This window comes from Mauremys mutica, chromosome 4 (assembly GCF_020497125.1).
Source record: "Mauremys mutica isolate MM-2020 ecotype Southern chromosome 4, ASM2049712v1, whole genome shotgun sequence".
Lineage (NCBI taxonomy): Eukaryota > Metazoa > Chordata > Testudines > Geoemydidae > Mauremys > Mauremys mutica.
In genome coordinates this window covers 91,150,129-91,172,699 of record NC_059075.1, presented here as the reverse complement: position 1 = coordinate 91,172,699, position 22,571 = coordinate 91,150,129, and the positions used below count along the sequence as shown (strand labels likewise).

The 22,571-nt window shown below is 39.3% G+C and overlaps 1 protein-coding gene across 5 annotated transcripts in view; it reads right to left on the bottom strand.

Annotated features, from left to right (window-relative positions):
* The window catches only part of DNAJC24 (DnaJ heat shock protein family (Hsp40) member C24), a 64,179-nt gene that overhangs the window by 6,757 nt on the left and 34,851 nt on the right, over window positions 1–22,571 (bottom strand). For all 5 annotated transcript variants that reach the window (XM_045016049.1, XM_045016046.1, XM_045016047.1 and 2 more), the window contains one exon: window positions 11,615–11,753. In XM_045016049.1, the coding sequence (XP_044871984.1) occupies window positions 11,615–11,753 (139 nt within the window). The remainder of the gene's footprint in view (window positions 1–11,614; window positions 11,754–22,571) is intronic.

The window sequence follows — 22,571 nt, the reverse complement described above, 5'->3', positions numbered from 1 at the left end:
CACTTATAAATGTTTATAAAATATTACAAGTCTTGTCTGATTGTTAGCATTTTCTGCTATAGGATTACAAATGGTTACTTCCAGCAGGAGCTGAGCACACTATGCAGGAAAGCACACCACAGCATCCAATAGCCCAGGGATTGGCAACATTTGGCCTGCGGCCCACCAGGGTAAGCACCCTGGAGGGCTGGGCCGGTTTGTTTACCTGCCGTGTCTGCAAGTTTGGCCAATCGCGGCTCCCACTGGCCGCGGTCTGCCACTCCAGGCCAATGGAGGCTGCGGGAAGCAGTGGCCAGAACATTCCTCGCTCCGTGTCGCTTCCCGCAGCCCCCATTGGCCTGGAGCAGCAAACCATGACCAGTGGGAGCCGTGATCGGCCAAACCTGCAGACGCGGCAGGTAAACAAACCGGCGCAGCAACCTTTGGCATGCGGCCCACTAGTGGAAGCCACGACTGGCCAAACTTGCAGACGCAGCAAGTAAACAAACCCTGGCGGGCTGCGTGCCAAAGGTTGCCGATCCCTGCGATAGCCCCATTTACAGATACTTAAGTGACAATGCAGGTGTCATTCATTTTGAAGTTTTACTTTAATCCCAGCTACATACAACTGTATCCATAGTAAGAGAGAAACCAGATAGGAAACTAAAAAAGAACTATGAGGTGGTTAAAAACTCAGACCCCGAAGAAAAGGGGAAAAAGGCAGAGGCTACTGTAAAGTAGACTGAACCTCAGTTTTCTGAGGTGGAGTTGTCTGGGATAAAGTAGGCCTACCTGGACCTTAGGTAAGATTGATATGCATGTAGACTGTTGTGTTATTAGAAATTTAAACACTTTTCCCCCCTTGTATGAAACTAGATGAGGCGACTATATAACAAATTAATTTGCACCTTTCCCTGTAGATAGGCTAAATCTAGTCTAGTGTCCATTCTCTATATAATGGTATTAACGCTTATGATATGAGAGCAATTACTTAAAACTTTTAGAACATATAAAACTATTACATAAGTCAACTTGAAACATTAACTGTATAAAGCAAGCCATTCATAATTAGGATTCTTAATTTGACAGCACAGTAGTATGTAGAGTGGATAAAAATCAATTAAAGAAATTTAAAATTAAAATTGAAATGACAACATATATTAAGGCCTAAACTTACTATAATGTATTAAAATCATTTAAATTAAAAAATATTCAAGCAGTACATTTGTTGCCAAAGTCTTAAAGAAAGTCAAACCAATGAAATGAAGTCACAGGCTAAGCACCTGGACTTAGAGTTTGTTGAAGTGCTAAACCAACTTTTGACAGCAGTAGCCTCTTCTGCAGTTACAGAAAAAACAGTTTCTTCATTTCAGTTCATTCGACTAGTTCATTCTAAGTTGAGAAACTGATTGGGAGTTGAAAAAGAAAGCAAGCTTGTTTTCCTCTGCCAATATATGAATAAAAATGAAGTGCAAGAGGCTTTATTTCTAAAACCTTAAAGGACATGGTGTACAGAAAAAGTATCAGTGCAATATACTTATTACAGATAATACTTAATTTAATAAAATCAATTTTAAATGCAGAACATGTTTGGAGAAAACTACCTTTTTTTCTTTATGTATCCAGCACTTTTAAGGTTATTTTATTTAACTAATAAAAATTTATAAAATGCTGTTTTTGTGCATTTTAATTTAATTTAAATTTCCATCCAAGTGCATCTCGACACAAATATGGATAAATATTAATTACCTAGTAAATAAAAGAGTCATTCATTTTCTAACAATATACAATCATAAAAAAATAAGAATCTGAATAAATGTATGTTAATCCAAAGAATTGCTTAAATACGTGTGTATATCCTCCTGGTTAGCAAAAAGAATGATCAAATTTAGTGTAAAGTGTATGTGTTAGTGATTATATATGACACTAGTGAGAATGAACCTTTCTTTAGGAAAATAATTTAAACAATACAAATGTAAAACAAGATTAAATGGATGATTTAAATAATGGTTTCCTGCTTGCTGATTTAAATCATGATTTAAATTGGTGACTTAAATCAATCCCGCCCCCAGTGGTATATTATATTGTTGTAGCAAGGGAACATATGAACCAATTATATATGCTTGACCCTATCAACTAGCAGTCAGAAATTTCTCTATGGTTAACATTTGATCATCGAAAAGAATATCTTTGAACAAAAGTTTGTTTGTTTTTTTAATTGTGGATCTACCATGTTGGTGTCAGTCTTATACACAACACAGCAGTTAGCAAATATTAATTTATCAGTAGTGAAATGAAACACTTATTTTAACTGCCTTTATATATTAGTGAAAATGGTAATTAACACTGGACATTAAGAATTATTCTTTTTTAAAAATGCAATTAATTAACTAACAGCCAGTTAGTATAAAACTGGCCTATGTTCTAGGCTTTCTTTTGCAACTAAATTGTGATTCTAATTTTACTTGAAATATCATCTAAATTAGCTAAATGAAGGCAATTAAAACAAATCAGAGAACTCAGAGATAATGAACGGATCAATAAAACCTCCTTGGCCTAGCCTATCCCAAATACATACAGTATATTAAAGAGGTACAGATTAAAATAAAATTAACCCACACACTTCTCACACTTTGCTACTATTAAAAGAGAGACACAAAAGGAGTATGAGGGAAAAAGATAACTGAAAGATACCTGTCAACCAATCTCTCTCATTCAGAGAGTCATCGATTCTAAGGCTAGCAGGGACCATTGTGATCATCAAGTCTGACTTCCTGTATAACACAGGCAACAGAACTTCCTCAAAGTAATTCCATGAGCGTGCTAGGTATCCATCCAATCTTGATTTAAAAATGGGGAGTCAAAATTTGTCTTGCTTCAACTTCCAGCCATTGGATGGTGTTACACCTTTCTCTGCTAGACTGAAGCACCCATTATTAAATATTTGTTCCCAATGTAGAGACTGTAATCAAGTCATTCCTTAACCTTCTCTTTGTTAAGCTAAACTGATTCAGCTCTTTGAGTCTATCACTATAAGGCATATTTTCTAATCCTTTAATCATTCTTGTGGCTCTTCTCTGAACCCTCTCCAATTTATGAACATCCTTATTGAACTGTGAGCACCAGAACTGGACACACTATTCCAGCAGCGGTCACACCATTGCCAAATACGGAGGTTAAAAAACCCCTCTCTACTACTACTTGAGATTCTCATTTATGCATCCCAGGATCGCACTAGGTCTTTTGGACACAGCATCACATTGAGAAATCATGTTCAGTTACTGTTGTCTTTGCTCTGAATTAGCCAAATAAGAGCTAGGGTAGTGCTTTTAGCTAGAACTAGTCGCACTGTGGCACAGCATTCTTTTGCCCATTTTCTTTCACCTACTCAAAAACTGTAATGTGTCTAAAATAAAATGCCCAACATAAAATGAAAGTTTAGTATGGTCTCAATTCATGCGAAGTATATTTTAACGTTACTTGGGTTCTGCTCAATCCAACTTACAGACTGGTAGTCATAAAAGCATTTATTATAATGGAAACCATGCATATTTCTGGCAGAAACAAAAAAAAGTCTCCTTCGGTCTCTTCTTTGCCGATTCTGCGGTAGTGACTTGGGAGAAAAAACCACCTATCTACTTTCTTATTCTCTTTCATGGGACAAGAAGATGACTTCACAATGAGGCCTCTTCTCTTAGAGGTGGGGCAAGAGAAAGATAAACTTGTGAGGAAAGGGGAGAAAGTTTCAGAGGGCAGGATAGGTCCAACTTCCCCTCTGCAGTGTAGTGAGCAGGCAGAGAAAAAAAAGTTACCTTAGGCTGTGGAGGTCCCACCAGTTCCCAGCTTCCCTTGAAGGGGGAAGACATAAATTGGGCTGAAAAACAGGCCACCCTTCACAGATTTCATGAAGGAGTGCTCTATATCAGGACAAGTTTCTCATACAAACGGGTATGCGAATGGATGTAGTACTTCACAGGTGGCACGCATGTGGGAGCTGAGAGGGCACATGCCACCATGAAGGGGATTTCAACACACAAGCATGGACAGGGGTAAACCAAGGGAGAAGCAGTGATGTGAGGGGAGCACGGTTTCTCTCACAATCCCCACCATGCTTCCTACAACACCTTTGTTGACTTTGGAAATGGGCGGGAGACTGAGGAAATCAGGCCACTTGCAGACCCTCTAACTCAAATACCCTATAGGATGGAGCCTGATGTTTAGAATTTCAACTGTGCTTTTCCTGTCCACTGCTGCAATTAAAAAATTTCAATGGGCCAGATTCATCCTCAGTGTACTTCCACTGAAATCAACAGAGTTACAGCAGGAAATAATTCGACCCATTATCATTAAAAGTCATTCATAATATGATGCTTGACCTGTAATTAGCTTTAATAATGATTTGATAATCAGGTTACCTTCAAAAAAGTTAATTTTCAATTAACATGGTCTCTCTGTAAAGCCTTCAAGCATAACATACAACCCAATACACATGCTATCACTTTATTTTGTATGCTACAATTATTTGCTTGACTGCTTCTAACAGCAAACTTTTTTTTCAAAATTGAACAACGCTAATTTAATCTCTAAATTTCCCCGTTCAACATATTATCCAATCTAAAATGTTTTAATACAGCATAAATGGATTTTTGGACTTGGCTGGTTATTAATTATAGAAAATGAAGGCTGATCTGAGTTTTGCAATTTGTCTGCAAGATTACTAATCTTGCAATATCCACAGAGTCTGTGTTATTTAATAATAGCTGTGTGCCCATCTTTATTATTTTAACTTGCATCTTACAACTCTCCACAGCTACTGGTTGATGAGAGCTCATTTTTATGGTTTGGGGAGATAAAAAGGTTATTCAAACTGGTATTCATACCAGAAGTTAGCTCTATGTTTTGTATGATTAAATAGATATGTATATACATTTGACTCATCAAGTTGTTTAGATCTGCATATTTTGAGATCCATTCCTGAACGCAGATACAAAATAAGATGATCTGGTTTTCCACAGTTACTTGAAAACAATCATTAAATCTTTAGAAGTACAGGCCCCATGACCTTGTGTTCTATTGCATTTTTCTGACAAGAGGTGAAAGGATTCTGCAGATCCATTGTCTCGACTGTAGGATCTAAGAAAACACTGGCAGGCTCATCAGAGAGGTTTATGAGCCTGCAATTCAAGGAGATTAAAAGGAAAATCTACTGAGATTCTTTAAGGCTGCAGAATAACATCAAATAACTATTAGCAGCTTGGTTCAGTAAAGATTTACTAGAGCTCTTGCTGGGTCATTCACGAAATTTAAAGGAGGAAAGGTTTTTAAGCTTTTCTTAGGGATACAATAAATATTTTGGTTTTTTAAACAAATGATAAATGAAAATCCAATCTTTTTAAACTACTAAGAAGAGTTAAAAATTGCAATACTCAGTGATCAATATTCTGGGAAGTGTTCGAATTTTTTATAACTACAGTTAAGTTATGAAGAAAAATGGTACAGCTTATACATTGCCAGACTGAATACAGTGTGAAATACCTAGCGGGCCTCAATAATCACAAACTTAAAATAAGTCACATTGGTATTCAAAACTTTGGTACTGCTAGAGGTGGAAGCTTTTGTGGGTTTTTGTTTTTTTTAGCACACCATATATTTATTATTTTTCACGTACTTCTATGGTTTTTTACTAACCGGCAGTCTGTTTAATTTAAAATAAACATTAGGAAGTGTTACAAAAATACATAAATATGATTTCAGTAAAAGTTTTGAGGAAAGGAGGGTGAGAGTTGAGAATTGTTCCTAAAAGTAATATCCCATGTTTTAAATAAAACACTGCTTCTTAAATATTTATTTTTAAACAAAAATACTATAGTTTAATAGTGGTATGATGTAAGAGGTAACAACACTGATCTCCTTCATTGCCTCTGATGTGTAGCAAGTAAATATTTTCACATTATATGCATATATTTGGTCAAGCTTTCAAGTTGCAACCTGGACACTAAATTCATAAAGAACTAGAGGCTGGGATATAGGTCCCTTTGAAAATTCCACCTCCCGATTCTCAGCCAATTTAATTTGCTAAAAGTTACCCTTTTTAAGGGAACTATGCAAGAGTTCAAAATTAAGCACTTGCCTAGTGATTTGCTAGATCAGGGTGGAAGTGCTCAGCAACTTTTAAGACTGACTCCATTGCCAAACTGGGGCTGTGGCTACACTTAGCACTTCAAAGCGCTGCCGCGGTAGCGCTGCCGCGGCAGCGCTTTGAAGCGCTAAGTGTAGTCAAAGCACCAGCGCTGGGAGAGAGCTCTCCCAGCGCTGTCCGTACTGCACCTCCCTGTGGGGAATAACGGACAGCGCTGGGAGCCGCGCTCCCAGTGCTGGGGCTTTGACCACACTGGCTCTTTGCAGCGCCGCAATTTGCAGCGCTGGAGAGGGTGTGTTTTCACACCCTGCTGCAGCGCTGCAAATTTGTAAGTGTAGCCAAGCCCCCTGGGGGAAAGAAGTCTCCCTGCTGTTTATTCACAGGTACAGTACAGTCAATGGGGAAAAAAAAGTTTTACCACACAGTCCTATTAATGTGTAATAATTCTGTTCTGGAGGGAGAAATCATTTCTATGTCTGAGAAATTAGTTCTGTCTCTCTGGGCCATTCAATCTGACCTAAACTGCGACTATTAGTAAGAGACACCACTGTGAATATCAGAGAGGTAGCTGTGTTAGTCTGTATCCACAAAAACAATGAGTCCAGTGGTACCTTAAAGATTAACAGATTTAGTTGGGCATAAGCTTTCGTGGATGCATCTGAAGAAGTGGGTTTTTTTACCCATGAAAGCTTATGCCCAACTAAATCTGTTAGTCTTTAAGGTACGACTGTGAATAGTTACTTGTGCTTTTAGGACTAGAATGAGATTAACTCATTGCACACAGGCTAAACAGCCACCAATGGGTTAATTTACAGCCACTATGAACATGGCCTGGATTTTTAACGACCTAGTGGTAAAAGGCTCTCTGTGTCCCATTATCAATTCCCTAAGTCACCGAGTGCCCATGAAGTTCCACAATTTTAAGATCCTTAGCCAGAAATACAATGTACAGTGCTGTCACTTAAAGAGTGGTAGACCTGCCAGGCAAACTGCAGGGTTTCAGAGAGTCCCACAGGGCCTGCCACATTGTGGCTGTGCTTGAAGCTTTATTTTGGTTTTAAAAGGCTTTTTTGAGCTTTACTTATGCTTTTTTTAAAAGGGATTTTCATACTAGGGAACAACTAAAAATACACCATATTAAAATATCTCTATTTTCTTGTCATATGCTAGTCAGAGGTCTCTTTGCCACTTGTGCCTATAAAAATGCTTTTAATAGCTAGCACTTCTCTCTTGCTTCTCCTGTTTGATCCTGCAGTGAAGTTGTAATGCTACTCTTGTAGCAATCAGCTCCGCATCCACATTCTGATGTCAGATGCAGCATTATGATTTCAATGTAGGATGAGAAGGGAAAGTTGGGATGAGGGAAGAGCGCTCATTTTCAAAAAACCCGTAACTAAAATGAGTGTGCGACAAGAAGATGAAAAAATGAAAGGTAAACTACTCATTCTTTTAATGTTCTGCATTTCTTCACAATTGGACCAGTTTAAGACTCCATTTCTAAATCTCCAGCTACCACTATAGTATTTCCACCTCACACAAAGGGATTTGCCCAAAGCTGAGGGTAAGAGAACCACCCCCCCCCCCCCCCGGACAGTTTTGAAGCTTTAAAAGTGATGATACCGTAAGTGAAGCCCTAAACTGCAAACAAGGATATTTTAAAACCAGCTATTTTCCCCCCAATTATCTGGGAAACCCTAAACTCAATGTTCAAGAATCCTTCCAACAGTTGAGCACTTCACCAGTCCTTCCTGATAAGGGAAACTTGGCTAACTTGGTTATTACAGGATTTTAATAATTTTTCTTTACATTTTACAAAAGCTTTCCAAAATCCTCTTTAATATTGTTTTGGAGCTTATCTGCTCAACTGCAGAGCTATAGCAAAATCACTGAGTCTGCATCTGAGCCCAAATTTATGTGAAAAGCTTACCACTCCAAAGAGTAGACATTTTGTAAGTCTAAGATATTTACATAAGAACGGCCATACTGGGTCAGACCAAAGGTCCATCTAGCCCAGTATCCTGTCTTCAGACAGCTGCCAATGCCAGCTGCCCCAGAGGGAATGACCAAAACAGCTAATCATCAAGTGATCCATCCCCTGTCGCCCATTCCCAGCTTCTGGTAAACAGAGGCTAGGGACACCATCCCTGCCCATCCTGGCTAATAGCCATTGATAGACCTATTCTCCATGAATTTATAAAGATAGAAGCTTTGACGCTTAGGCATGCTGAGCCTAAGTTGTTTACGTTAAAGGGGGGGAAAAAGAGTTCTTCAGAATTGCTTTTCTATTAAAAAAATAGAAACTGTTGTATATTTTTGCTTTTTATGCTGCTCTGCACTGTGTGAAGGAGTGTACAACAACTTTAAGGGACACTCTAGAGCCTAAACAAGGAGACCTTGCCTTGGCCTAGGGTTATATAAACAGGAAGTGGAAGCTGAGTGAGAGAGAGGGTAGTAGAAGCTATGTAGGCTGCAGTATGTAATGGCTGTTTTCTCTCAGGCTCTAGGAGACCAGACTAACGAAAGGCTTTGTTTTGTGGACTTTAAGTTGGGAGATGAACCAGGGTTTTGAGGTGAGGACCTTATGATTTATCTACTGTAGTTACTCCTTTCCTTAAGTCTTACTGAAAGAGGAAACACTATTTTGTTAGTTTGTGTTGGCTTCTTTCCCCAAGGCTGTTAAAGTGAACCTACTGCCACCCAAAACAGGGGAAATTAAGGTGGGGCATACCTGCAGCATTACACTGGGCCACAAGGGGGGTGTATAGGGACTTCCTCACCTTTACACATTGTTTAAAAACTAATGTTTTGATAATTCAGTGCACATAAGAAGTACCATACAGAGATCCCTAGAGACTTAAAGCCTTCAGACATAGAATAGGTACAGGTACATAGAAAGGCAGCAGTGCAAGTATGTTCCCTTATGTTTATAAACACTAACTTGGAAGGGCAACTTCTGAGAGGAATACAGGACCATTCAAATATTTTGTGATGTAGACACGTCCATGAGAATCAAACCCATTGCACATAAACCACCAGTCAAATGGTAACATTTGGTAACTACTACCACCACCAACTTAGCTGGATTTGAGCATTTGCACTGTATATAAGGTTGGGATGTTCAATGGAGTCTTAGCCTAATTCAGATTAGCCACTCAAACTAATTGAATGTGAATCTTTTAGGAAGGGGAGTTATGATCAGAAATGAATGAATCTTAGACCAGATCTGGAAAGAAGTTCCTTTTTTAATAGGTAAACCATAATGTGCGTTTTTCCTTCTCCTTCATGCTTTTGATAAGGATTAGAAGCAGATGATTCAATATTATGAAAAAGTGGTGTTCTTATTTCATTTCCAACCTGGCAAAACAAGGAGTTAGTGAAATGTTCACAAAGCATACACAAAAGGCAGTTCCTGTAAGATTTCCAGACCAAATAAATTTGGATAAGTATCTGAGCCAAACTCTTCCCCTTTGTTCCTGCCCTAGCAGAAGTGTCCATGAAATTTATCAGAATCATTATTTTTGAAGTGTGCTGTACTGGCAATTTAGAGAACAGGATTCTAGTCAATTTCACTGCCATTCTGCTGCTAATGAACTTACTGTGAAGTGGCTGAAATTCAAAGTGACAGTGGAAGTGTACATCCTGTGCACAACTTTATTTGAATCACAACAGTGTTGTGTGAACAGAACCTTATATTTTAAAATGCATAATCTTCATGATACACAATTGGGAGTGCCAAAGGAGTTTTCAGGTTCATATAAATAATGTACAATTTGTTTTCCCTTTTTTAAGTGTCTTTACATTCTCTTGAGATAACTCTCTAGAACAACAACTTTGGATGCAATAGTCTCAGCACACATTAATGCACCTTTAATTCACACTAAGACGCTTTAAAAACAAAGCTACTTAAAAGCAATCTGTGTCTGCTACCACCACAGGAAGACAGAATATACTATATTAATTCCTGATGTAATTCCACTGACTGCACTGGTGGAATTGAGTCCAGTATATTAAAATTCTGTGGTATACATTAAGGCTTTAAATTAAACCCATCACATACATAAAAATAAAAATTTATAGCTGAAACTCTTATTAATTTCATCACACCTAAGCATGCAGTAGTTATTAGAGTGGCTGACAAGAGTGCTGTAAAAATCTAAAAGCATAATGAAGTGTTATGAGAGTTATGAGAAATTCCTATTCTGAAGTTGAATCGGGGGGGGGGGAATAGCGCTGAGGTAATAGGTCATTTCTATGTAATCATAATACTGCTTAAATGAAAAAAAACACAAATCCAGTTTGAAAATCATTTGTTCAGCTATTCTTTTTAAAATTTTGCCTTCCCCTCAATACTTACACACACTCTGAGAAAGCGATATATTAAAATATAATTAGAAATTCATGCTGAAAATGAACTTCTATGCACTGTATATCTTTCTTCTTATCCTACAATGATGTATATCTGCTACTATGACTAAGCTTTTGTTTCTCAAATAAAGTTCTGGTAACCTTTGCAGCAGGGGAGTTAAAATCAGTGCAAGAGAGAAAGGTTTGATGGTGTGCCAATGTACAATGGAAGGGAATTCAATAAGCTGCAGAGACAGTGGGCTTTTATCAGACACATTGAAAAGTGGTGGTGGCTACACGTCAATGCTGGACCAGAGTGTGTTACTGCAGAGCACGACGGAGTGTTTTCCCCACAGGCAATACGCTATTATTGACTCCCCCCATTAACATGTAGGGTGGATATACATTTATTGAAGGTTCTAATGGAAGGCTGAGGGACTCCTATCCTGAGGCCAGAACAGAAAGACAGCCTATCACTTCATGTAATGGTAGCCCATGTGTGACAGACCTGACCTACATTTCCCCCCATTCTTTCTCACAACAGCCTGTCGCTGTTCTAAGAAGCTATTTTCTGAGATGTATAAAAAGAAATGCTGCCTAGTTAATGTGTTTTACTGGAATATTATTTATAAACCTGCTTCATAAAGAGTAATTGTATTAGAGATGATTTATGAAAGCTATCCTAAAATACACACCCAAAAAAGAATGTGCCTTAATAATTTTGAAGTGTTTATAAAGTCATATTATATACTGTATCTTAGACATAAATTACTCAGTACCTATATCTAAACTGCCTCAACAAAATATACTACTGGCCATAACTTGAAGTAGTTAAGAAAATATACTGAAACTGCTGCAATGATAAAAAGAATGGCTCAACTACATAATCACAGTCTAAATTCCATATTTATTAAAATTATTAGAAGTACCACTACCTAGTGCCTCACTGGAAGTAATTCAATGTTTTTACTGGTTAATGTATGTATATTTATCAATATCAATAACATATCCAAATATGAAAGGAGGACAAGAGGAAATAAAACATTTGTTTCAGAAACAAGAAGCTTTTTAAAATACCATCTAACTACTATTCTAGCCCCTGCATTAAAGAGCTGTTGCCACTACAGCCAGCACTCCTCAGTAGGAACCTACCATGGCGCTGTAGGTCATACTCTTTTTTTGTCTCTTCGTTCCCTAGAATTTTCCACGCTTGATCAATTTCGATGAACCTCTGCACACGCTCCTCCACTTCTCCTGCTGGCACATCTGCGCTCTGTTTGTCTGGATGATACTGCCAATCAAAAGGAAGGGGGGGAAAAAGAGGGGGGAGGAATCAATAGTAAATTTGATATTCATTTAAAGGGGGGGGGGAGGAAGAGGAGGAAGAGGTCTGAACCCAGGAAAATGAGATGACAACGTTGGGTACAGGAGATAACTGCCAGGTTAATTAGACCACTGGAATAGCAGCAAATCCACCAGTGGCACAAAATGTCACAATGTGCACTGACAGCATTTTCTGGATAATTTACTAATGGAATCATTGGTCTTATGGACAATTTACCTAGAGAGAATGACTAATGCAAACAGAAAGAGGTACATGCAGAGGAATACGACATGGGAACAAGGGGAAATGCTTTAGGTGCAAGCTGCTTTTCTTTAACACTACATCTGGCTACATTTAAAAAACAGGATCACTGTTTAGTTACAGACTAATCGCAAATAAATGGAATGCTTTATAGATGTACTTGGTTTTTGTACTTTAAATAGTAAAAAAAATATGTAAGATCAACTATAATTTACAATAAATGAAATTCTATTTTTGAAGCTATGCCTCAACATATTTAATTTTTTTCAGTTCAATGAATCAATAGCTTTTCCAAATATTTAATGTCATGGATCATTGGCTACAAAATTGTGTCATTTTAGTTAAATGGTTATTTGAGGACAAGGCTATAAGATAAATCATGTATAAAGGCAAAAAATAAAACGAAAACACTTAAAAAATGTCTGTTCTCCTCATGTTAAATAGCACATTCTCCTTTTTTTGTTCCAATGTCTATTGAAAAATAGCTCAGTGAATTCTCTTTTTTGTTCTTTGTATAAGTTATCTCATTTGTAAGGAATATATTATTTTTTGATATTTTAATTGTTCATATCGAACCAACACAAGAAAAACAACAACAGGAAAGAATTGGTAGGCTGGTGGCGGGGGGGAATGGGACAAAGGTTATATAACACTATAAGAATGCTGTTAATTCATTATATTTCAAAATATCCCATATTCACTTATTTTCTCTATATCAGGAATATTAATTTCTGCTGTACACTAACATTAGTTTGGTTACCTGAATCTACTGTAGATATTTAGACCTGGAGGACCAGTACCACAAGTAACGCTGCATTAGAGAGAATGGAATTCTGAACAAATATTTCCAATTATAGTTTGTTTTGGAAGAAGAGAATACTGTTATCATGTGAGCTTAAAACAACTGCCTCCCCCTCCTTCACAGACAGTCAGACGCTAAGAATTCAAATGAACATTGCTACTAGAGTCTGCCCACTCATACACATATCTATCATTTGTATTGATGTGAATTATCTCGATAACGTCCCTCCTCCACACTCTTCAATGCAATAATGGGAGAAAGGACCATAAGGGCAAAATGTTCTCCATCTCTGAGCTCAATTGTATTCACATTCACTTTTCTACACAACTGATTGTGCCTGCAAAAGTGGCTGTTCACCTAAACTATAAATTCAAGAAGCTAATGTGCATAAATGCAGGATTTTGCTGTGTGCAATGTGTGCATTCCTTTGCAGTTAGCTGTACATTTAGAACTAGAGGCTGGCTTGAAGCTTGCCGAAAATACAGTCTAGGCATAGTTGCAGTCCATACATGATTACCTTACAGAATGTGTATTTTTAGTAAAAATTAGGGCTGTTGATTAATCAGTGTTAACTCATGCAATTAACTCAAAAAAATTAATTGTGATTAATCAGTTTTAACTGCACTGTTAAACAATAGAAATACTAATTGAAATTTATTAAATATTTTGGATGTTTTTCTATATTTTCATATATATTGTATTGTGTTGTAAATGATATCAAAGTGTATATTATTTTTTATTACAAATATTTGCACTGTAAAAATGATAAACAAAAGAAATCGTATTTTTCAATTCACCTCATACAAGCACTGTAGTGCAATCTCTTTGTCCTAAAAGTGCAACTTACAAATGTAGATTTTTTTTGTTACATTCAAAAACAAAACAATGTAAAACTTCAGAGCCTACAAGTTCACTCAGTCCTACTTCTTGTTCAGCCAATTGCTCAAACAACTTTGTTTACATTTACAGGAGATAATGCTGCCGTCATCTGATTTACAATGTCACCAGAAAGTGAGAACAGGCATTTGCATGGCATTTTTGTAGCCAGCATTGCAAGGCATTTACATGCCAGATATGCTAAACATTCATATGCCCCTTCATGCTTCCACCACCATTCCAGATGACATGCTTCCCTGATGACGCTCGTTAAAAAAAAATGCGTTAATTAAATTTGTGACTGAACTCCTTGGAGGAGAATTGTATGTCCCCTGCTCTGTTCTACCCGCATTCTGCCATATATTTCATGTTATAGCAGTCTCAGATGACGACCCAGCACATATTGTTCGTTTTAAGAACACTTTCACTGCAGATTTCACAAAATGCAAAGAAGGTATCAATCTGAGATTTCTCAAGATAACTACAGCACTTGACCCAAGATTTAAGAATCTGAAGTGCCTTCCAAAATCTGAGCGCGACGAGGTCTGGAAAATGCTTTCAAAAGTCTTAAAAGAGCAACACTCCGATGCAGAAACTATAGAACCCGAACCACCAAAAAAGAAAATCAACCTTCTGCTGGTGGCATCTGACTCAGATAATGAAAATGAGCATGTGTTGGTCTGCATTGCTTTGGATTGTTATCAAGTAGAACCCATCAACAGCATGGATGCATGTCTCCTGGAATGGTGGTTGACGTATGAAGGCACGTATGAATCTTTAGTGCATCTGGCACGTAAATATCTTGCGACGCTGGCTACAACAATGACATGAGAACACCTGTTCTCACATTCAGGTGACATTGTAAACAAGAAGTGGGCAGCATTATCTCCTTCAAATGTAAACAAACTTCTTTGTCTGAGAGATTGGCTGAACAAGAAGTAGGACTGAGTGGACTTCCAGGCTCCAAAATTTTTTGTAGTGGTTTTGTACATAACTCTACATTTTTAAGTTCAACTTTCATGATAAAGAGATTGCACTACAATATTTGTATTAGGTCAGGGGTTCTCAAACTGGGGGTCGGGACCCCTCAGGGGGCCACGAGGTTATTACTCGGGGAGTCGCAAGCTGTCAACCTCCACCCCAAATAACACTTTGCTTCCAGCATTTATAATAGTGTTAAATATATTAAAGTGTTTTTAATTTATAAAGGGGCTCGCACTCAGAGGATTGCAATGTAAAAGGGGTCCCCAGTAAAAAAGTTTGACAGCCACTGTATTAGGTGAACTGAAAAATACTATTTCTTTTGGTTTTTTTACAGTGCAAATACTTATCAAAAATAAATATAAAGTGAGCACTGTACATGTTTGTATTCTGTGTTGTAATGGAAATCAATATATTTGAAAATGTAGAAAACATCTAAAATATTTAAATAAATGGTACTCTATTCTGGTTTAACAGTGCAATTAATATTTTTAAACACTTGACAGCCCTAGTAAAAATCAAAAATAGAACAAGGTTACGCTATTTGTTTTCCCAGAAAATAAATGGAGGCCAAAATTTTCAACATTAGACATACAAATTGGAAGATTTTTACCATAACATATAGTGACCAAATACAAACTTAAAACATGAATGCTGCTACATAAACCAACAAGAAAAAAGACAGTTACCATTACATTCCATGTTTAAACCAGGAGGTGATGGGTGAAGGTTTACACCATCGCATCGTACAAAGCATGTAATTGTAATTTATTAGTCTTTGTCTTTAGTCAGATTATCTATGAATCTTTGCCAAGGACCAACTGTGTATCAGCCTTAACAGTATTTGTTCAAGATAGTAGCTGATCATGTGCATTGTCTTGATGACCTTTTAATTGAAATGGTCACATTATATGCATATTACCATATATACTCGTTCATTAGCCCGTTCCCCCCAGGATGGTTAGGTAAAAATAGCAAAAACTGTATGCCCCTTTCATAAGCCGACCCCATATTTCAGGGGTTGGCAAACTTGGGCTTCTGGTCAGTTAGGGTAAGCCACTAGCGGCCCTGGACATTTTGCTTACCTGGAGCGTTCACAGGCACAGAGCCCCTCAGCTCCCAGGGGCCGCAGTTTGCTGTTCCTAGCCAATGGGAGCTGCAGGAAGTGGCACCACTGGGAACAGCAAACCGTGGCCACAGGGAGCTGAGGGGCTCCGTGCCTGCGAACACTCCAGGTAAGCAAAATGACAATGTATTCGATATTCAATTCAATGAGTCCATAGAGTTTAAAATCATCAAATTATGGTGTAGACCCATTTATAAGCTGACCCCCGCTCTTTGATGCGTCACTTTTTTACCAAAAATATTTGGCTTATGAACAAGTATATATGGTAACTATTGATAAATGTTAAAGTAGTTAGATTACATTATGGACTAATGTAGATTGCTATAATACTTTTATATTATACCTGTCTGAGTTATACATTCAGAAAATAATTACTGAAAATGGATAATTAGATCAATTTTTTCTCTGAAAAATGGTAAAAATATTAGACTGTTCAGTAAGCTCTTTGAGGTAGATCTTATTCTTATGTTTAGTGCTGTGTAAATTTAAAACAGTGCAAATGTATTCCTAGATGGAGATTTTCTATTCCAAGTTTCAATCCCAAGGGAACCATGTTAATGGTTTAGTTATAAATCTTTAAGGAAAAAAAGCCACATAAATGATGACAGCTTTCACAACTGAAATATCTCATTAGCCTTTACTACTTCTGGAATAAGTATGTGCTTCTGTAATACATTTTCTATCAAACTTATACTTACATGAATGGAACATTTGGAAGTACTAGATAGGTCCAGCCACATGCAAGGAGCATACACACATCTAATATATCACTCAGTACAATGAAATTTAAACAGTGATCTGAATTCATGGCATCGCTCCATGAAAATATTTAGGACAAAAGCTTTCAACACAATTCATTATAAAACCTGTTGCCCAGAATATCCTACCTTTTTATTGGCCAAGAGGCCGTCTTTAACTGTCTGTTGAAGACCATGTGGGCAGATCCTGATTTCTGAGAGGAAGCAAACCAGTCATTAATAACTGATTGCTCACAACAATGCTAAGAAAATTGGTTCCTCTCCTGCTGAGAATACTGAAGACTCAAACAAAACTGGTTCCTCTACTATTCCTTCACAGTGAAATCATGGCCGATGGAAAATAAATTTGCAGCTTTTGAGGAGTACATCAACAAATGAATGGGAGAAAACAATTTATCAAGAAAGTAAACTGACCATCCTTTCAACCACATCAAATTGGCCTAAAATAATTATAACAGTGGTAGAAGTAGATATTCCAGAAAATAAAGAGCAGCAGCAGAGCAGCAGCAGAGAGTCCGAACAGAATATTTTGATAATTCTTTGCTGGATAATGAACATAATTCTAATTCTTTTTTAACTTGTCACTATCTGATTAGGAATAATAAAATGATCCACTCTTGTTTAAAAACAAACCTATACCCCTTAATCGCTACAAACAAACAACACTTTCTACAATATAGATTTAGATAACTTAATACATGCTATTTGTATGGTTTATATAATCACATACATACAGTCATGTATGCTACTGCTGCACATGCAGAACTACTTTCAGTTTTATAATATTTCTGTTAAAAAGTGATTTTCTTTTGTGGTGCTGTAAAATATTGTGACACAGAGGCTCCTTAGCAAAGGGTCCCCTGTTTTTTGCAAATGCTCACCTCAGACCTGACAAACTCACTATATCAAACACGTTTTACGCTATATGGATAAATATATAACAAGTAAGAAAGCTTGTAACTTGTCAAGATTCATAATCATTATGAGATGCAAGTATGGGTAAAATTTAAGGAATGGTGTATTTATACTGAAAGTATGCTTTACAGATAGATTAGTCACCAGGTAATAATGTGTCTTGGTAATGGTCTGTTTGGAGAGGGGGAGGTGTCAGCTTGTCCGACTTAGCCAGGGATGCAATGCAAAGCTCAGTTGTTTAGACATGCACAATATTAAGACTTTCAATAGAAAGCCATAGGAGGCGCCTGCAAACAATCAAAACCATTTACAGGTAACCAAAAAAAAAAAAAAGGAACATTACAACAAGACAAGGGTTCGCCCTATCTTTGAACAGCAACAAAAAACCCTTTCAGTATAACAGAGAATGTAGATGTCCTCTGGATCTTTTCATTCAGGAGACATCTTGAGGAGCGAGATGTTCTCATGAAAAATGGGATCCTGGTTCCTGTGAAGCCAGTTAGCTCTGCAACAGACTGAACTCGGGATGGCAAGGGGACCGGGGGAATCTACCTTATTAGATAGGAAAGGTAACTATTAATAAGTGTAGCTCTAGGTTCACATTTTATAAATTTTGTTTTGTATTTTAACCATTTGTTTCCACCAGTCTCTCGTTTCTAGTTAAAAGTTTATTCTCTCTAAAATAAACCAACTTTTGTTTAATTATAAGTGCTCAGAAATGCTGTGTGGCTTTTAAGGTAAAACGAGTAATCTGGGGCACACTGCTTCCTTGGGGGCAGAGGATCTGGGATTTTTGTGAGTAGTCAGTGTCAGGGACCGCATATCACAGGGGAATGATTCAACAGGAATCAGGGACTGGGATGTACTTACTGTTAACCTGCAAGCAAAGACATGGCTGGCATAACCCAGAGTAGAGTCCTTGAGTGGCTGAAGGGCTGGTGATACTGGGGAGCTGACACCCAGCAAGGTACAGACAAGACTCACGCTGGAGGCAGGAGATAACTTTCTGGGTCCCCTGAGAACAGTCACACACATCCAGCTGATGTGTACATAGAGGATAAGTGGGTATGAAATAAAATTAGGGAAAAAAATCTTGAGGAACAGAAATTTCTCTTGAGCAGTGGGGTTCAAATTTGGAAAAGAGCTGCTACTTCCTTTGTATGTTACTTTATTACAGATGATGGCCAAAATGGTGATATTTCACTGGTATCTCATCCTAGATATTTTGAAATAAGTATTTCCAATGCTTGTTGAAGAGTTTGTGTATGTGAGAGTGGAATTATTCAAATTGGGGATTGGTCCTGCTTTGAGCAAGGGGTTGGACTAGATGACCTCCTGAGGTCCCTTCCAACCCTGATATTCTATGATTCTGTGAAATGTAGCCAAGTACCGGCTGCATATCATGGATTTTTTTTTTTAATTACAAGATCCGGGATGTTCTTTGACTTTCTTTTAGTACTCCCTGTGAAAGACAGCTTCCTACAGTACTTAGGTTCTCTCTCAAATACAGATAGTGAACTATGCTCCTTTAGATAATCATTGGATAAAGAAAGTGGAGCCAGATATTACTGCTTGATTTTAAATGGTCTGGGATTCATTTATCACAGAAAAAAATCATAGATTTTTATTTTGGCTATGTTCCTTAGAAGGCACTTTGGATACTATATTAATAGGAGCCATATACCTCAATATTGGAAGCTGGACAAAATACTACCTCATAATAAAAAGATGTAATTACATTTATTAAAGCTCTTCTGATTTATCAGTAGATCTTTCTGTGGTCAATATTTTCTTAAATTCCTGGCTGCCACTTCATACTAATATTAGTTATACTTTTATGATTGATCTGCAGTCTTGCTTTCATTTTTTCTATTGTTTTATTTAGTTGTTTCTTCTCAGAATTAAAGATTTTTTAAATTTCTGGGTGACCATGATTTCACACAATTTCTTTGTTTTCTGCTTTTCGAAAATGTTTTGGGTATCAAGCTAGTGTCCTTGAAATTACTTAAATTAATGATTTTCTGATCAGGAGGTAGCAATTCATATATCTTCAAATATTCACGTCTCTTGCTATCATTCATTTGATGAAGGAGGCAGAAAAGATTAAAGGAATAGAGTGAAAGACCATAAAATAGGATCAAAGGATCATCTTTTGCTTACTTTCATCCACTCACCTGGGACAGGTAAAATTCTCCAATTTGTCAAGATCATTGTGAATTCTAATCCTATCCTTGAAATTGCTTGCAACCCCTCCCAGTTTGGTGTCATCTGCACATTTTATAAGCATACTCTTAACTCCACTATCTAAAGTAATTAATGAAAATACTGATTAGTACTAGACGCAGGATTAATTCCGGTGCCACCACAGTAGATAAACCCTCCCAGTTTGACAGTGAACTATTGATAACTACTCTTTGACACTTAAGAACATAAGAACAGCCCTACTGGGTCAGACCAAAGGTCCATCTAGCCCAGTATCCTGTCTTCTGACAGTGGCCAGTGCCAGGTGCTCCAAAGGGAATGAACAGAACAGGTAATCATCAAGTGATCCATCCCCTGTTGCTCATTCCCAGTTTCTGGCAAACAAAGGCTAGCGACACCATTCCTGACGATCCTGGCTAATAGACATTGATGGACCTATTCTCCATGAATTTATCTAGTTCTTTTTTGAACCCTGTTATGGTCTTGGCCTTCACAACATCCTCCGGCAAGAGTTCCACAGGTTGACTGTGTGTTGTGTGAAGAAATATTTACTTTTATTTGTTTTAAACCTGCTGCCTATTAATTTCATTTGGTGACCCTAGTTCTTGTGTTATGAGAAGTAGTAAATAACACTTCCTTATCTACTCTCTCTACCCCAGTCATGATTTTACAGACCTCAATCATATCTCCCCTTAGCAGTCTCTTTTCCAAGCTGAAAAAAATCTCTGTCTTATTAGTCTCTCCTCATACGGCAGCCGTTCCATACTCCTCATCATTTTTGTTGCCCTTTTCTGAACCTTTTCCAATTCCAATATATCTTTTTTTGAGATGGGGCGACCACATCTCCACACAGTATTCAAGATGTGGGAGTACCATGGATTTATATAGAGGCAACATGATATTTTCTGTCCTATTATCTATCCCTTTCTTAATTATTCCTAGCAGTCTGTTAGCTTTTTTGACTGCCGCTGCACATTGAGTAGATGTTTTCAGAGAACTATCCACAACACTAAGATCTCTTTCTTGAGTGGTAACAGCTAATTTAGACCCCATCATTTTATATGTATAGTTCGGATTATGCTTTTCAATGTGCATTACTTTGCATTTATCAACATTAAATTTCATCTGCTATTTTGTTGCCCAGTCACCCAGCTTTGAGAGATCCTTTTGTAGCTCTTCGCAGTCTGCCTGGGTCTTAACTATATTCAGTAATTCTTCTTCGAGTGATTGCTCCTATGCATTCCAGTTAGGTGTGCGCGCCGCGAGTGCACGGCTCTTCGGAAGATTTTTACCCCAGCAACTCCGGCGGGTCGGCTGGGCGCCCCCTGGAGTGGCGCCACTATAGCACTAGATATATACCCCAGCCGACCCGTCCGCTCCTCAGTTCCTTCTTACCGCCCGTGACGGCCGTTGGAACAGTGGAGTGCTCTCTTGACCTCCACATCCCTAGCTTATCTCTGGTTCTTAGTGTAAATTTAGTGTATATAGTTAGTTAACATAGTTAGATTAGTTCGTTAGTAGTTTAAGGGGAATCGGGGGGGCTTAGCTCCTCTTTTTCCCGGATCGGTGCGGGCTAATGCCCAAGGCACCGGGGTTTAAGCCCTGTTCGGCTTGCCAGCGGCCCATGCCGATTGGAGACCCTCACAACTCCTGCCTGCGCTGCCTCGCAGATAAGTGCCCGATTTGCAAGTCATTCAAGCCAAGGACAAAGAAAGAGCGAGACTTTAGATTGAAGCAGCTCTTGATGGAGTCGGCACTTAGCCCTACGGTGCCGACACCAGCAGCTCAACAGTCCTCCTCGGTGCGGAGCGCACCAGCGGTCCCGCACCGAGTCTCTGAAAAAGAAACAGCCGGCACTGGCGTCCCGGCACCGTTCCCTCTCGCCTGCGAGGAAGCGCAAGCCGACGCAGGCTACCTCCAAGCCTCCGGCACCGCACACCCAGCCACCGCCGGCACCTCCGGCACCGACTGTGGTGATGCACAGGCCGTGCACAGTACCATCGACTCCGGCACCGCAAGAGCCGTCGAGTCCGGTCCCGCCCTGCTCCCCGGTGCAAACCGTGGTCAAGCTGCCTCTCCCGTCGACGCCAGAAACATTCTCGACGGCGAGAGAGCTGATAGCGCTCACAGAGCCACCATGCCTCCAGCCCCCGGCACCGCTGGTGCGGGCTGTGAAGTCAGTGGGCAAGCCGGCCATCATGAGGCCTCCTTCCCCTGACAGACGAGGCAGAAGGCGTTCCAGGTCCCAGTCCCGGTCCCGATCTCAGAGACGTTCGCCTTCTCGCCGGTCCAGATCCCGGCACCGGTCGCAATCCTGGTACTGTTCTCCATCTCGGTACCGGTCGCAGTCCCGGTACCGCTCCACATCGCGGTACCGGTCGCACTCCCGGAGACGATCCCGGTCCCGGTCGCCCGAACGTCGGTACCGCTGAAGGTCCGGATCCCAGTACCGCTCCCGGTACCGTTCATCGCGCAGCCGCTCCCACCGACGTCGCTCGCGATCTCGGTCGACCTCCCGGCACCCGCACGGTCGATGGTCCCGTTCTCATTCCCGGCACCGCGACGACCAGCACCGTTCCCCGGCACCGTCCAGGGACAGACCGACTGCATCGACGGTGCAGTCTCTCAGTGCCTCTGCCCCCCCGTGGCCAACCTTCAGTCGCCTCCCAAGCGGGCAGCGTTAGTGATCTCCGCGCCGACCCCCAAGGGCAGGACCATGGTCCTCAATAATGGGGCTTCTGGACACCCTGGGCCTACCACAAGACTCAAGGGGTCTCCGCCACTCAGCGGCCCAGAGCTTCCGACCACAGGGTGCCGGAAGCCACGGTCAGCAGACCTCCCCCATCACTGTTGGGAGAGGAACC